The 14,075-nt window shown below is 50.0% G+C and overlaps 1 protein-coding gene across 2 annotated transcripts in view; it reads left to right on the forward strand.

Moving 5' to 3' along the window:
- RNF220 (ring finger protein 220) overlaps nt 1-14,075 on the forward strand; it is a 213,211-nt gene that overhangs the window by 164,158 nt on the left and 34,978 nt on the right. For both annotated transcript variants that reach the window (XM_074334607.2, XM_074334608.2), the window contains exon 3: nt 13,674-13,806. In XM_074334607.2, coding sequence (XP_074190708.1) covers nt 13,674-13,806 — 133 coding nt within the window. The remainder of the gene's footprint in view (nt 1-13,673; nt 13,807-14,075) is intronic.

Below are 14,075 nucleotides of genomic sequence, written 5' to 3' on the forward strand. Positions count from 1 at the left end.
CAGAGTCTAAGAGGGGAGACTGATGGATAAACAATTATTGCAATGTTATGTGATGTGTGCAATAATAGAGGTATAGACATATAAGAAACACAGCATGGAGAAGAGGAATTCACTCTCGGGGAAAGCTTCAGAGAGGAAGTATTGCCTGAGTATGGTCTCAGGAGTTCCCAGCTGCCCGCGGGAGAGGGACGCCAGTGTTAGCAGTGAGAATACTAGATCCTGCATGCTCGTCCAGCCATAACACACAGCATTGCTGGAGGGGATATGAGGTTGCAGAGGGGCTTCTATGGTAAGGAGTTCAGAATTTATGCTGTGGGTTTGGGGAGCCAAGGAATGGCCTTTAGTGGCTAAATGATAGGATCCGATTTGTGTTTTAGGAAGATCCTTCTAGCCGTGGAGATAGAAATGGATTAGAAGGGAGAGAGATGCAGTACAAGATTTAATAGTAAAGACTGGAGATGATGATGAGGGCGAGGGAGAAGAGACGATGAATCTGAGAGTACTTAGGAGGTAAAAACAGCTAAGATGTTCGTTTACTGGGTGTAGGGGCCCACGAAAGAGTAAGAGTCTACACATGGCCGATTTAGGGAAATCTGTGAACGGTGGTGCCATTGATTGAAAGAGACAAAGCAAGAGGAGGGTCATATCTAGAGATAGATAAGTCCCATATCAGACAGCTTGCGCTTAAAGAGCCTGTGTGACATCCAAGCAGAGAATCCGGTACACGGTGACACAGATGGCTCAGAACCATAGGTACACATTGAGGAAATGAAACTGGAGTGGAGATCACGCCTAGAGTGTTCAAAGAGAGGAGTGGATTATGGCAAGGCTAATAGCTAACATCAGAGTTTAGTTGGGCGAAGTGGTTAAGAGCATGGGCTCTGGTATTGCACTGCCTGGGTTGAAAGTCCAGCACCACCAGTTACCGGGTAACCATGGGCAAGTTGCACAACTTCTCTATGCCTCTGTTTCCTCATTTATAAAAGGGGGGTTAAACAGTGCTTGGCACAGAATAAGCTGTAATCAGTGTTATCACTTCCCTTCCTCCTCATGTACTCAGCTCCTCCTTATCCATCACATCTCAGCTGGTTCCTCAGGGAAGCCTTTCTGGATCCCTCTGAGGAGGGCAACTCTCCCTCTCCTAGTCTCCCGTAGCACTGTTCATCTCTCTTTGGCACCACTGCAATTTTACGATTTTTATATAATTATTTTATTGCATCTGTTTCCTCACTACTTTATAAGCTCCAGAAAGAAATAGATTTCATTGTATCCTTAGACCTTGGTGTAGTGCCTAGTAAGTGGAAGACATTCAATTAATAAATAAATGATTATAGCTGGAGTAGCCATTATATTTGGCAAATGATGACTACCGTGTTTCCCCGAAAATAAGACCTAGCCGGACCATCAGCTCTAATGCGTCTTTTGGAGGAAAAATTAATGTAAGACCCAGTATTATATTATATTACATTATATTATATTAATTATATTATAAGACCGGGTCTTATATTATCGTAAAATAGCATCAGGTCCTATATTAATACTCGCTCCAAGAGAGATATTAGAGCTGGTTGTCCAGCGAGGTCTTATTTTCAGGGAAACACGGTATCAAGGAGCTGACTGAGAACAGTTTGATTGAGAGTAGAGTGGTAGGGATGAAAACTAGGCTGCAATGAGTCAAGAAGTGCTTAGGAGATAACGGAGCATGGATAACAACAAGGAAGACGCTTTGGAGCATCTTAGGTGAAAAGGGAGGAGAAGGAAAGGGCATTAGCTACATACACACAAAGCGCCCTATGAAAGAGAGGGATGAGTTGTCGACGTCGCAATATGGGACACTAGCGTGTATATACTGATGGAGGGAAGCATGAGGAGGGAGACGAGGGACACAGGAGAGAGGGAGACCATGACAGCTTCCCCAGGGAACATAGACAGGCATGGGGTTCAAAGTCCAGCAGAAGCAATTAAGCTAAAACAGGAGGGTGAATACCTCTCCCAGTGAAACCAGAGGAGAAGAGAAGGAGGTGAGTATGGATGTGGAAATTTGGGGAATTCGTGCCCAAGGACTTCAAATTTCTGTGAAGTGGGAAACAAGGCTACCTAGTAATGAGAGGGACAGAAGATGGGGTGGGGGACTCAAGATAGTAAAATGTTATTGGATTGTCTCTGTTGGGAAAGCGGAAACAGAGCTGACCAAGGGCATGTACAAGGATTGCTTCATAATGCTGAGATTGGACACTGCAAATTTGTATTGGCACATGTCTGCATGGTTTTGTGATTTTCCCCAGCTGCGTTTAGCCGCCTGTGTGTCTGAGACAAAAAGGAAAATAGTCAGATTGTGGAGAAGGCAAAGGAAGTAACGAGGTTGAATATGTTGGCAAGAGGGTGCTGAAGTGTGTGCCCTGGGGTCCAGGCTAGAATCCATGGGAGATGAGAAAAGAATAGAGTGAGGAGCAAGTATGGTGGGTACAAGGCCATGAGAGGGCTTGGGGCAGAGGGAGTTCTATCACAGAGCTACTTGGGTTTTTGACAGGGTCCTCCAGGAAGAAGTAGAGTACAGGAAAAGAAATAAGCAGGAGGAGGCTGAGGAGGGCAGGGCAGCGACAGGGTGTAGGGTAGGCCGGTGAGTATCAAAGTCACAAGTGCATGTGAAGAACGGAGGAGAACAGAGCTGGGGACGCAGGTGGTGCTTGACCTCAGAACCCAGAGGGTGGAGAAGCAGTGGCCTGGAAGCAGCAATGAGCACTAAGAAAGACAGTGAGCCCACCTCCTGGCCCGAGGAACCTGGAGCTGGGAGAATAAACAGCCTGCCCTGGAGAGGACTCCAGGGAGTGGTGTCTCCAGAAGATACGCAGGTTTCTGGGAAAGTGAAGAGAGGAAGTACAAAGGGCGTATCTAGGGAGAGGATGGAGCGGAGTTTATTGGCATGGTACTCAGTCCCAGAAGGCATGATGGGAAGATGGCAGAGACCTCCGTGGAGCCCCCTGTGCCCCCCTCTTTCCCCAACATCTCTTCTAGACTCTCTGCATCTCTAGCCCACCTCCCCCAACTTGACATCTCATCTCTGCAACATCCACTCCCACACAAGTGTTCCCCATCCCATCCACACGTCCCTCCCTCCTCTTCCCACACGTCCTCCCAGTTCTCCCCTCCTTGGACCCTCCTCCTGCCCTGCCCCACCCCAGCCGGCCTGAGTGAGCAGGAACCCCTGCACCTTCATTTCTCAGGTCACTGCTTGGCTAATGAGCTATTAATTTGCTCAATCGTCCCCTGTGAGGCAAACTCAATTTCTGCCAGCCAGTCGTCCCTCCCTGTCGACAGCGTGATTGATTGGAGGAACAGCTGTCACCGCCCGGCTGCCTGCTCCCTGCCTCCTTCCCTACCAGTCCACCCCACCCCTCCTCACCCCTCCTCCTCGGGCCGCCGCCCCGCGCCCACAGCGGCAGTGCACCCCTGCCACCTGCCCAAGGATCTGTCGCCAGCAATGAAAAATGACAGAAATATTTAAGGACAAATAAGGTTTCCCAACGCAATTGAAAATGATTACAGGCAGCTACAGATGGGGCCAATCTGATGCGCAGCAGCAAATCAAATCGAATTTCCTTATCGGCGTATTATTTTAGGCGTTATCTGGCACGTTGATGCAGTTATCAATTCAATTTCAGCCGCCGGTCCGCTGTTTACTGTCTCGCCTTTGCTGGGAAAAAGTAAACATGCTCAGCCCAGCAAATTAATTTCTGGCTGAAGCCAGAGGCTGCAAAGGACTGCTACACAGGACCCACGGCCCCCGCCTTGGTCCTGGGCTCCAGTGGGCCAGGCTGGCCCGGCCTGGAGCAGGCCAGAGCATGCCCAGGGAGCAGCAGCCCCACTAGCTGCCAGCCTGCCCCTGCCTGGCCTCAGCCCCAAGCAGGATTCAGGGCTCCTCGGAGGCTGAGGTGACCGCTGTTGGCTCCGCGTCTGCTGCCAGGGAGAGGTGAAGGTCTCCCATTAATTCCCAGCTAAAAATGACAAATTCATCTTGGACGACAATTAAATGAAGTCAGTAATTGATGCTAATTGATCTCCAGATGCGAGGGCTCCCCTCAGCCTTAGCCGCACGTGGCTGTCTTGCTCACTCTGCCCACCCCAGCCCTTCTCTTCCTCGACTTCTCTCTGCTCCTCTCTTGCTCCTGGCTCACCCCCTAGGGTTCTGGGCTGTTGACCTCACAGTCTGTGGGAGACAGCTGGCATGGGCTGGGCTAGCAGGCAGTGCCTGAAGCCAAGCATCTGGCCTGCTGCCCATGTTGCCCGCAGGCACTGGTAATCAGTGGCCTGAGTTCCACCCACCAGCCTAGAAAGCAGGTAACACTGCCCTCCTTAGCGGTTCAGGATTTATTGCCCACAGCTGCGGAGGTTCCCACTTCATTTTTATCAGCCCATAGTCAGAGCCAGCAGGGGGTAAAGCACACTTGGATTTACTTTAAACAGTACAGTCCTAGCATTTTGGCTCCATGGCAAGGAAGGTACTAGAGGAGAGTGAAGTGTGTGGGCATGCTGGCAAAAGAATACAGGGGATACAGGTATACTCAGTCTATGCTTGCATGTATGCATAGGTGCTCAGGTGTGTTTATCTAGATGTGAAAAAAGACCCACACTTGTCTGAGCACCTGTGTGCACCCATGCCCATACGTGCATATGTATTGACACTTGAAAGAACATGTGTGCATGTCCATATATGGATATTTTCCTGAATTGGGCCCTTTTCTGCAGTTTGTAAAGCCTACTCCCAGGGATCTCTGGGAGGCCCCACCTGCCCCACCCAACACTGGCCTAGCCCAACACAGGGCACTGTCTGGAAGTTATTAGCTACAGGAGGAGGGGAACTGAACTGTAGCTCCAGAAGAGGAGAGAGGCTGCAGTTGTATTTAGAATAGCCAAGATCAGCAGTGTGCAATAGCTATGACCCATGAAGCCCCATCAGCTTCTAAACAGGTTGGTTGGTACATTTGGTGGGAGAAAAATGTCAGGGGCCAAGGGTCCAGATTCCATGCCCAAGACTCCAGTTCGAGCCAAAGTCAGCCTAAACCTACAGGCTGTCCTCCACCTGGCTGTCTTGTAGATGTTTGCCACTGGCCACCCAGAAGCTATGTCTGGCTCAATCCAGGTCCCCTCTGTTGCTAGAGACAGTAAATAGTATCCATCACAATAAGGGTCAGGCCACCTGCCAGGCTCTTGTTTCACAGGGACCTGGAGCCGGCAGGAGGCCAAGTGGAGTGGGCAGTGCCAATCTGAGCTTCTCCCAGCAGAGTAGAGGGAGAAGGCAAGATGGCAAAGACATGTGAGCATGAACATTTCACCCCTGTGTATTATATCTCAGTATATATGGTACATGTAAGGAACCTGGTGCTATGCAACAGGGTCTGCACACGTCTTATAGAAGGAAGAGAAGCAAGTGAAGAAAAGCATATATAGTAGGATAGATGACCAGACCAGACCAGGGTCAGAATGGGGGCAAGACATCAGAGAAAACCCCACGACATCTCCCAGTTAACATCTGCATCTTTCGGGGGTTTAGCAGGTCAATGATCATTATTCATTCATTCAAGGAATGTTTATGATTTCTACATTTACTACTATTCTCTTACTTTGTATGCCCTCTAGTATATGCGAAGCTATAGCAGTAAAAATGTTATTCCTTGCCCTCAAGAAATGTATCATTTACAAAGGGTAACAGACACATAATAGGCAATTGTAACACTGTGTGACTAGAGGTAGCACAAGAGACTGGGGAATACTGAGGAGGCAGCTGGTGCAGTCTGGGGGAGTCAGGGAAGGCTCCCTGGAAGAAGAAATTCTGAGCACTAAAGGATGAGTAAGAGTTAGCCAACTTGTGCAAATGAATCCTGCCATATTCTTTTTGGTTGCTTGGCAAGCCCAGAGCAGAGACAAATAGGTCTATGTGGTTCCAAATGACTCTGGAACTACTAAAAATGTCACCTCTACCCCTTGAGCACCAGCCACTACCCTGGGATCTGGGCAGAAAGGTGCATAGCTGTTTTCAGGGCATCCCTGGGCACTGGCAGCTAAGTGTGGGCCACAGCTAAATACACGTCTCTCCCCGCCCCACCCCCACCTCCTCGACCAGGGATGCCTATTAATCCTGACAAATGATGACTTACGAACATGTAATGCAAACTGATTCATCATACATTCAAATCCGCCGCCCCGCCCCAGCGGGAGGCCCCAGCCAGACAAGTGTATTACACGGATAATGTATTTGACGTATTAATAAAACCAGCCGCATTGCTCTGGCGCAGGGACTTGGGAATGCCAATATACGATGACAGATCACATATTGATGAAATCCAGATGTTTGGAATCATAGTCTTGGGGCCTTGTTCATATTGACTGAAGGTAAAAAATGCCGTCTGTCAGCATGTTAACTCTTCCTGTTCCACTCTCAGCGGAGACGCCAATCATGGTTTTCTGGAGAGAAGAGAAGGAGGAAGGGGATGAATGAGAGGGGAGAGGGGATGAATAATGAAGTTGGACGGATGAAGGATGGATGAAGTGGGGGGGTAGATGGTTGTGCTGTGGATACGATGGGTAGATGGGACACTTTTCATGCCTTATGTTCTTGACCTTTCACCAGCATGTGGCTCTATCCATGATACTCCCTCCACTCCTTGAAACTCTTCCCTTCTTGGCATCAATGACATCACACCTGTTTCATCTTCCGCTTGGCTATTCCTTCTTAGTCTTTGATGACTTAAACTTCCTCCACCTCTTGGAGTTACTCTGGGTCCAGCCTCTTCTTACTGTACATTCTCTACCGAAGTGATCTCACCTACTCTTAACATCATTCTTTTATTCATTCATTTACTAAGTATTTACTGAGTCTTTACCATGTGCCAGACACTGTACTAGGCATAAAGGATGCAGTGAACTTCAGTTCTTGCCTGTATGTCAGTGTCTATCATTCTAGCTCAGGTTCACATTTGGCGCCTGTTCAGCATTTTCACATGGATGTCTTAACATGTCTTAGTTCCTCAAACCAAGTACATCCAAAACTGAACTCACTCTCTTCCTTACCAAGCCTGTTGCTTGTCCTGTTCCACGGGTCAGTTGCACGAGCCGGAAAACTTGGAGTCACCCTTGGTTACTCCTGTCTGTCCTTTAACCCCATGTCCAAGCCATCTGCTGCTGTGGTCTCTCCCATCGTCATCCTCCTCCTCCTAGGACATGTCACCATTATGCCTCATCTGATTTAGTAAGACAACCTCCTACACAGCCTTCCTGCATTTGCTCTTGATCCTTTAGACCATTCTCTGCTTTGCGGTTAGAATGATCTTTTTAAAATACAAATCTGATATGTCACTCCCCTGCGTAAAACCTTTCTCACTGGTATGTTTTAAAAAATAACCAAACCGTTAATCTAATTGTAAAAGTCCTCCAGGATCTGGCCTCTCTATCATATCTCAACATTCTGCCGCTCACTCTCTCTGTTCCAGCTGCGCTGGACTCTTTTCAATTATTCACTTAGGCTTTCTCCCCTCCGTACCTGCAAGCATGCTGTCTTCTATCTAGAGCACCACTTCACAATCATTGCCTGACTGGTTCCCACTGATTTTTCAAGCCTGTGCTTAAACATCACTTCTTTCACCTCCCAGACCGGATGGCATACAAGTTCCATGTACTTCCCTTTTTCTAAGACCTCTCTCGGATGTTTGTTTAATATATCTGTCCAGTAGGTCCTAAGCTTCCTGAGGGCAGACGCTGTGTCTGTCTTGTTCGTTATTGCATGGCCTCCGTTCTAGCAGACCCATCATCAGTATCCAACTGACATTTGTCAAATATTATTGAACCATTACCTGGGTGAGTGGATGGGTAGGTAGGTAACTGGGTACCGTGCAGTGGTTAAGAGCACTAGCTCTAGGGTCAGCAACACCTGGATTTAAATCCCTGATCTGAACCTTTTAGCTCTGTCATTTCATTGTTCTGAGCTCTAGTTTCCTCATCAGTGTGATAGAGATAATAGTACCTAACCTCACAGGACTATTGTAAGGGTTAAATGAGATAAAATGTGTGCAGCATTAAACCTGTAGCCTAACATATAATAACTCTCAACAAACATATTATTATTAATGGATAAACAGATGGATGGATGGATGGATGGATGGATGGATGGATATATTGGCATACAAACCAATAAATAGATAGATGGGTATGGATGGATAGGAAGAAGGGACTCCATGGAGGCCAAAATGGCCAGGGTACCTACTGAGTGGTTCACAATCTTGACCATAGCAGGGAAGAAGGCCAGATATAGGACAAGGCCAGGCTGGTGTCAGGATGGGGTAAAGACAGGCACAAACAACAAACTGTGCTAATGTCCTTCTAACAATAATAACGACTTATCACTTGTACACAGCCCTGATTTAAATGGGTCCTCACAAGGGTCCTAGAAGTTGGTAGTTATTATCCCTGTTTCACACAAGACGAAATTAAAGCTCAGACGTGTTAAGTGATTTGCCCAAGGCCTCACAGCTAGTAAGAAGCAACACTATTGAATGTTGCTTGAAGGCTCTTCTGTGTCTTGGTCACTAGGAAATGGATGCCCTTCTGTTGGGAGTGCAGAGAGAGGAAGGGAAGGTCATACACATGTGTACACACAAGCACATGCATAGACACACATACATACGCTTTAAAAAGTCCCAGCCTCATTTGCCGTCTATCATTACAGTTACCCCCACCCTCACTGTCACCCTCTCCCTTCTTAAGTCAGACACCAGCCAGTCAAGCCCCCTGCCTTTTGTGGTTTGTAGAGAAAAGATCATGGAGATAGGATTTGCTGCTTGAACAAGCAGAGGTAAGAATGGAACCACAGGCAACAGAGCTGGGACAAAACGAAAAAGGCCAAGCCAGAGAGGCCATCACATGGTGGCGAGTTGCTGGTCCAGACATGGGTTAGTAACCTAGGAAAGGAGGGCTTTCCTTTGAATGAGACCCTCATCCCCCAGTGTCCACTTCTGCACCAGGCCTCACTGTGGAAGATGGCCGAGAAGGAGCCGTGATGCCAGCCCTAGAGATGCCTGCTCCCAGTGGTCAGCGGTTCCCAACAGAGGGGGGCAGCAGAGGGCTGATCTGGGACCCCAGGTACCTCAGGCCTGTTCCAACGCTTGAGGGCTGGACTCAAAGAAAGGAAAAGGCTAGGAAAAGGCTGCATGGCATGACCCCTCCTCGCTCCTCAGCACGCCTGTAGCCTCCCTCACAGCCCAGTCGTTCACTTCCTGTTAGAGCCTCCTGTTTTCTGATGGAGAAGGTATTCCAGCAGTTCAGAAATGGAAAGAGACCCTCTGAAGGCCACACAGCGAGGGAGACTCCAGTCAGGGCTGAGCTATAGTCGCATTCTAGGCTCTTTGAGCTTGAGGTGCCCTACCTCAGCCTGAGCATAGGTCAGGGCCCCTCCACTCCCCGCTCTCCTCCGGCTTCAGGGTATACCTGAGGCAGTCAGAGAAATGGAGGTGGCAGGCGCTGCAGGGCCTGGGTGGCGGGCGGGAGGTGCAGTAATGAATGTGGACGGGAGGCGGAATGAGCGATCCATCTTTGCATGGGAGGGGAGGGGGCTGCGGGCGTTCCCCCCACACACTCACACACTCAATCAGGCGCTGTCAGACCTCCGGCCGCCTGGCATTTTGGTGAAGAATCTCTCAGCTAAAAATTGTTGTCAGTCCCATTTCCTCGTTATCAGTGCAAGGGCTGAGGCAGCGCCCGGGGATTAGCAGGAGCTGCGAGCGCCCGCACCCGCCATCCACTGCCGATAACACTGGGCCTCCCGCCTCACCTCCCCCATTCATCATCTTTAGCACTGACAGCCCGTCCCAGTCCCTGTCCCCATCCCCTCATGCCGCCCACGTCTCATGCTGTCCTCATGCTGTCGCCATCCCCACCATGCTGCTCAGCCTGGCACCTGACCTCCCTGGGGAGCTAGGCCTCCAGAAGACGGACAGGATTTAACCTAGGCCGGAATGACCTAGACCCACCTGTGGCAAAGTGCGTGGCCAGCTAAGGAGTGGGAAGGCAGGGGCAGGACTAAGGAATGTTCAAGGAGAAGATGCTTTCTGACAGCCTGCCCCCGGTAGGCTCAGCCTGCCTACCTGTGATGCTGGCAGCAATACTGGAGCAGCGATTCCTGCCTCAGATGGGCAGCTGGGCTAAGGATTTCTGGAAGCTTCTCCCGCCTGAGATGGACTCCCAGATTCTAGGAACTGTGGAAGTGAAGAGCCAGAGAATGCCTCCCCCCAGGCCTACGAAGACTAGGGGGCTGAAGACTTCATTCCCACCCCCGCAAGTCCACAGCCCCCTCCTCTTGGCCATCCCCAGCGGTTTTATGGCCCTTTTTATGGCCACTGTAATGGCCCAGGTCAAAAGCTTCAGGGAGCTGTATTCTGGGAATTATGCAAACGAGGAGCAGGCCCAGGGCCAGAGTATGGATTTTGTCATTAAACCTGGGCAGGCCATGTCGTTAGTGCAGTAAAACCCACGTCATGACCACAGGTCTCAATATAAAATTATAGGGAACACAGCGGGGGAGGGGAAGCAGGAGGCCCATGGCCATGCTGACACCTGCCACTCTCACCCCCGAGAAAATGGGGGTGGGATGGAGGGCATAGGCTGCAAGGCCCCTCTGCTGATCCCTGCCAGCGCTATTCCTGAGCTGAGAACTGGGGAGAGGGCCCATTGACCCAACAGGGTAACTGAGGCCAAGCTCAGGAAGGTAGATCTCTGTGGCAGCAAGGCACATGAACCGAGAACAGGCTGTGGGAAGGCTGATGCCTGCTCCCAGGCTTGGAGGGAGGAATCTGGGCTCTAGGAGCCCCAAGAGCCAGAGTTGGTGTCCCCACTAAAAGGGCTAAAACCCTCATTTTCCCCCTTGGCTCAGACTCCATGCCCTGGACCCGCTTCAGTCTCCTGCAAACAGCCCTGTCAGCTCTCCCTTATTCATCCTTCATGCATGCCTTCCATCAAGCATTGCCTCCCCCTGCAGCTCTCCTCTGGCCCCTTTTTGCCCCCCACCCAAAGCACCCATTCATGCCTCCCTCAGCCCTGACCAGGGCTGCTCTGACCGGAATCCCCAACTTTCCTTTCTGGCTTTCCTACTAGTTTGTGATCTCCTTGAGGCCAAGAATATGTTTTACTTATCTCTGAACTCGTTTCTCCTAGAATAATACCTGAAGTAGAATCATTGTTTAATAAACGTTTGCTGAATGAATAAATGAAGCAATGAGATCAAAAGCCAAGCACAGGGATCCCTGTCCAGTTCTGAGTCTCAGTTTTCTTATCTGTAAAACGAAGATAACGGCCTGGAGAATGTCTAGGGTGTCACTCACCTCTGAGATTCTCAGGCTGCGTGAAGTTAGAGGCAGAGCTGAGACTAGAATCCTCATCTCCCCACTCCCAGACCGTCTGCTTCTTGTACTCAGAGCTGACTTCCAGCTGTCCCCAGCATCTGAGGCACAGCCACCAAGGCTTTCCCTCCTCAGAGACCTTCCAAAAGGGCTAGCACCTTACCTGTCCCACCCCGACACACACAGCTGACATCCCCGCTCTGCGGAAGTCATCTGCCTTCTAGGACAACCTGTTCTCTGTTGTTACTTTGCCGCCCTCCCTTCCTCTTCTCCTCTCCCTTGCTTCATCATTGAGCTCCGTCATAGTCTATACTGGGTCTGTTTTCAATTATCTATAGATACAAAGATGGATAAGAATGGCCCCTGCCCACAAGGAACTCATAACTCATTCATTCATTCATTTACTCCCATTCTCTACCTGGAACACTTCTAAGGCACAACTTAAATTTCATTTCTTTGGTTAAGCCTTCTCTTTTCTCCACTCCTCAAGACACACGCCCCAAATGCATCACTCCTTTGAGCTCTCAGGTTGCTCAGGTGGGGCATCCAGGAGAGCCGCGGTCATCTTCAGGCTTGTGTCAAAGGGAGGTGGGTCCTTGTGCTCAACCTGAACTGGGAGCTCCCTCGGGCATCGGGCGCTCGACTTAGCAAATAAAAATACAGGGTATTCAGGTACATTTGAATTTAGAAAACCAAGGAATAGCTTTCAGTCTAAGTATGTCCCGTGCAACATTTGGGACATACTTATACTATAAATTACTCATATTTATCTGAAATTCAAATTTGCCTTAATCTGGCAACCTGACTCAAGAACTCATCTTGGTCATCAAGATGGCATTGCCATCAGCTCTCTGAAAGCTGATTTTGACCCTCTCTGGGCACCAGTGGGAAGAAGAGGCAGGGAGAGAGAGCGGGGCTTCAGCTAAAGACGTCCTTTCCACAGTCAGAATTTACATGGATAGGCAGGGATGTTTCTAGATGAAGAGGGCACCTCAGCCACACGCCTGTCAGCAGAGGCCAGAGGAGCACCGAGTGGGGAGAGTGACAGGGAAGGGCTTTAGGCATCCTACAGAAGGTGCACTAGGCAGCCTTCAGGCTCCTTCCGAGCATGGTGTGTTCTGGTCAGAGCACAGAGTGGGGACAAAGTTCAAGCTCCCAGCCGGCCCACCAGCTAGCATAGCCAGCACTCTAGCCACATGTATCCCACATAAGTTGAAGGGCATTTTGGAGGGGAGAACCCAGAATCTCTTAGACTCACCAGAAGCCTATGAGGTTATCCAAGTGACAGGTGGCCAGACCTGAACAGGGGGACTATAGATTCCAGAAATATTGAAGATGAGAACAAACCGGATTTGGTGGTTAAGTGAATGTGGAGGGTGAGGCGAAGGTTACCGGCTTGGGTGACTAGGTGAATGTGGGTGTCTAACTGACATGGGCACTGCTGAGGGGGGCGCAGGTTTGGGAGGCGTGAGGAAGCTGAAGAACTCGTTTTTGGATTGAGTTTCAGATGCTCATGCACATCCAGACATTGATGTCCAATAGGCATGGGGATACAGGGGTCTGGATGACGCAGGAGGGGTCTGGGGTAGAGATGCAGATTCAACAGGGCGCAAGTGGGAGTCAGGACCATAAGAAGGAAAAAGGTCGTCTAGCATGCAGACTGAGGAGAGAAGCGGCTGTGGGAAGAACCCTGTGGAGAAGTGAGGAACTGGGAGGTAACGCTACCCTGAAAGCCTGGGTCCTTTTCAGTCTTTTCTATTCAACTGTGAGGGCCTCAAGGGTGGGGACTAGAGCTGTTTATAGTCTGTGTCCCACTTCTCTGCACTGGGCCTGGCTCAGGGTAGAGAGCACACAGTGTTTGCTGGCTGACGGTAGGAATGGATGTCCTTTCTTCCTCTTCCTGCTCCAGATTTGGGGAGTGTGAAAGCAGTAAGGAAAGGAGAAACAGAGGGGGCACTGGGTATTTCAGGTGATGGTATGATTAAACCAAGACCTTCACTAACCTGTGTGAAATGAAGTGATCAAGGTTTGATTGCACAGAGCATCGATTGTGTCCCAATAGATTTCCGAGAGGGGAGCTGGCTGAGGAGGTACCGGTCATGGCTACAGCCTCAGAAGCTGCAAAGAGGAGTGATGGTCGTGGGCTCTGAGACCCTTGGGCTCGCCCCTCCTCTAGGCCACGAAGCCCTAGGAGGCCACAGCAGGCTTGGGTCAAAGGATTGGGACACTGGGTTTCCCTCCACAGACCAGCCCAGCTTATATTTCTGTCTGTTCTTCTTCCTTCACCAGGTAAGAAAAAGGCAGCAGCATTGTTTGACAGCCAGGCCCCTATTTGCCCCATCTGCCAGGTCCTGCTGAGGCCCAGCGAGTTGCAGGAACATATGGAGCAAGAACTGGAACAGCTGGCCCAGCTGCCCACCAGGTAAGACACCTACCAGGGGAACCTGCCTGCCAGCGTATTCCACTCAGGGTTCTAGACCCAGGTCCCAGGAATAGCCACCTGGTCCACACCCCAGCCTCTAGGAAAAAGACAAGGCCATGCTGCCATTCTCCTCCACTCCGCTTTCAATCATCACACGCTCTAGCTGATGGTGCTGTCTTTCTCTTCTCACCCTATTTTTGGAGATGGGAGGAGAGTGACCTCTCTTCAGGCCTCAGCCTCCAAAGGGCACAAGAGGAGCTAGAACGGCA

This window comes from Rhinolophus sinicus, chromosome 14, assembly GCF_057876585.1.
Source record: "Rhinolophus sinicus isolate RSI-liver-muscle chromosome 14, RSI-T2T, whole genome shotgun sequence".
Taxonomy (NCBI): Eukaryota; Metazoa; Chordata; class Mammalia; order Chiroptera; family Rhinolophidae; genus Rhinolophus; species Rhinolophus sinicus.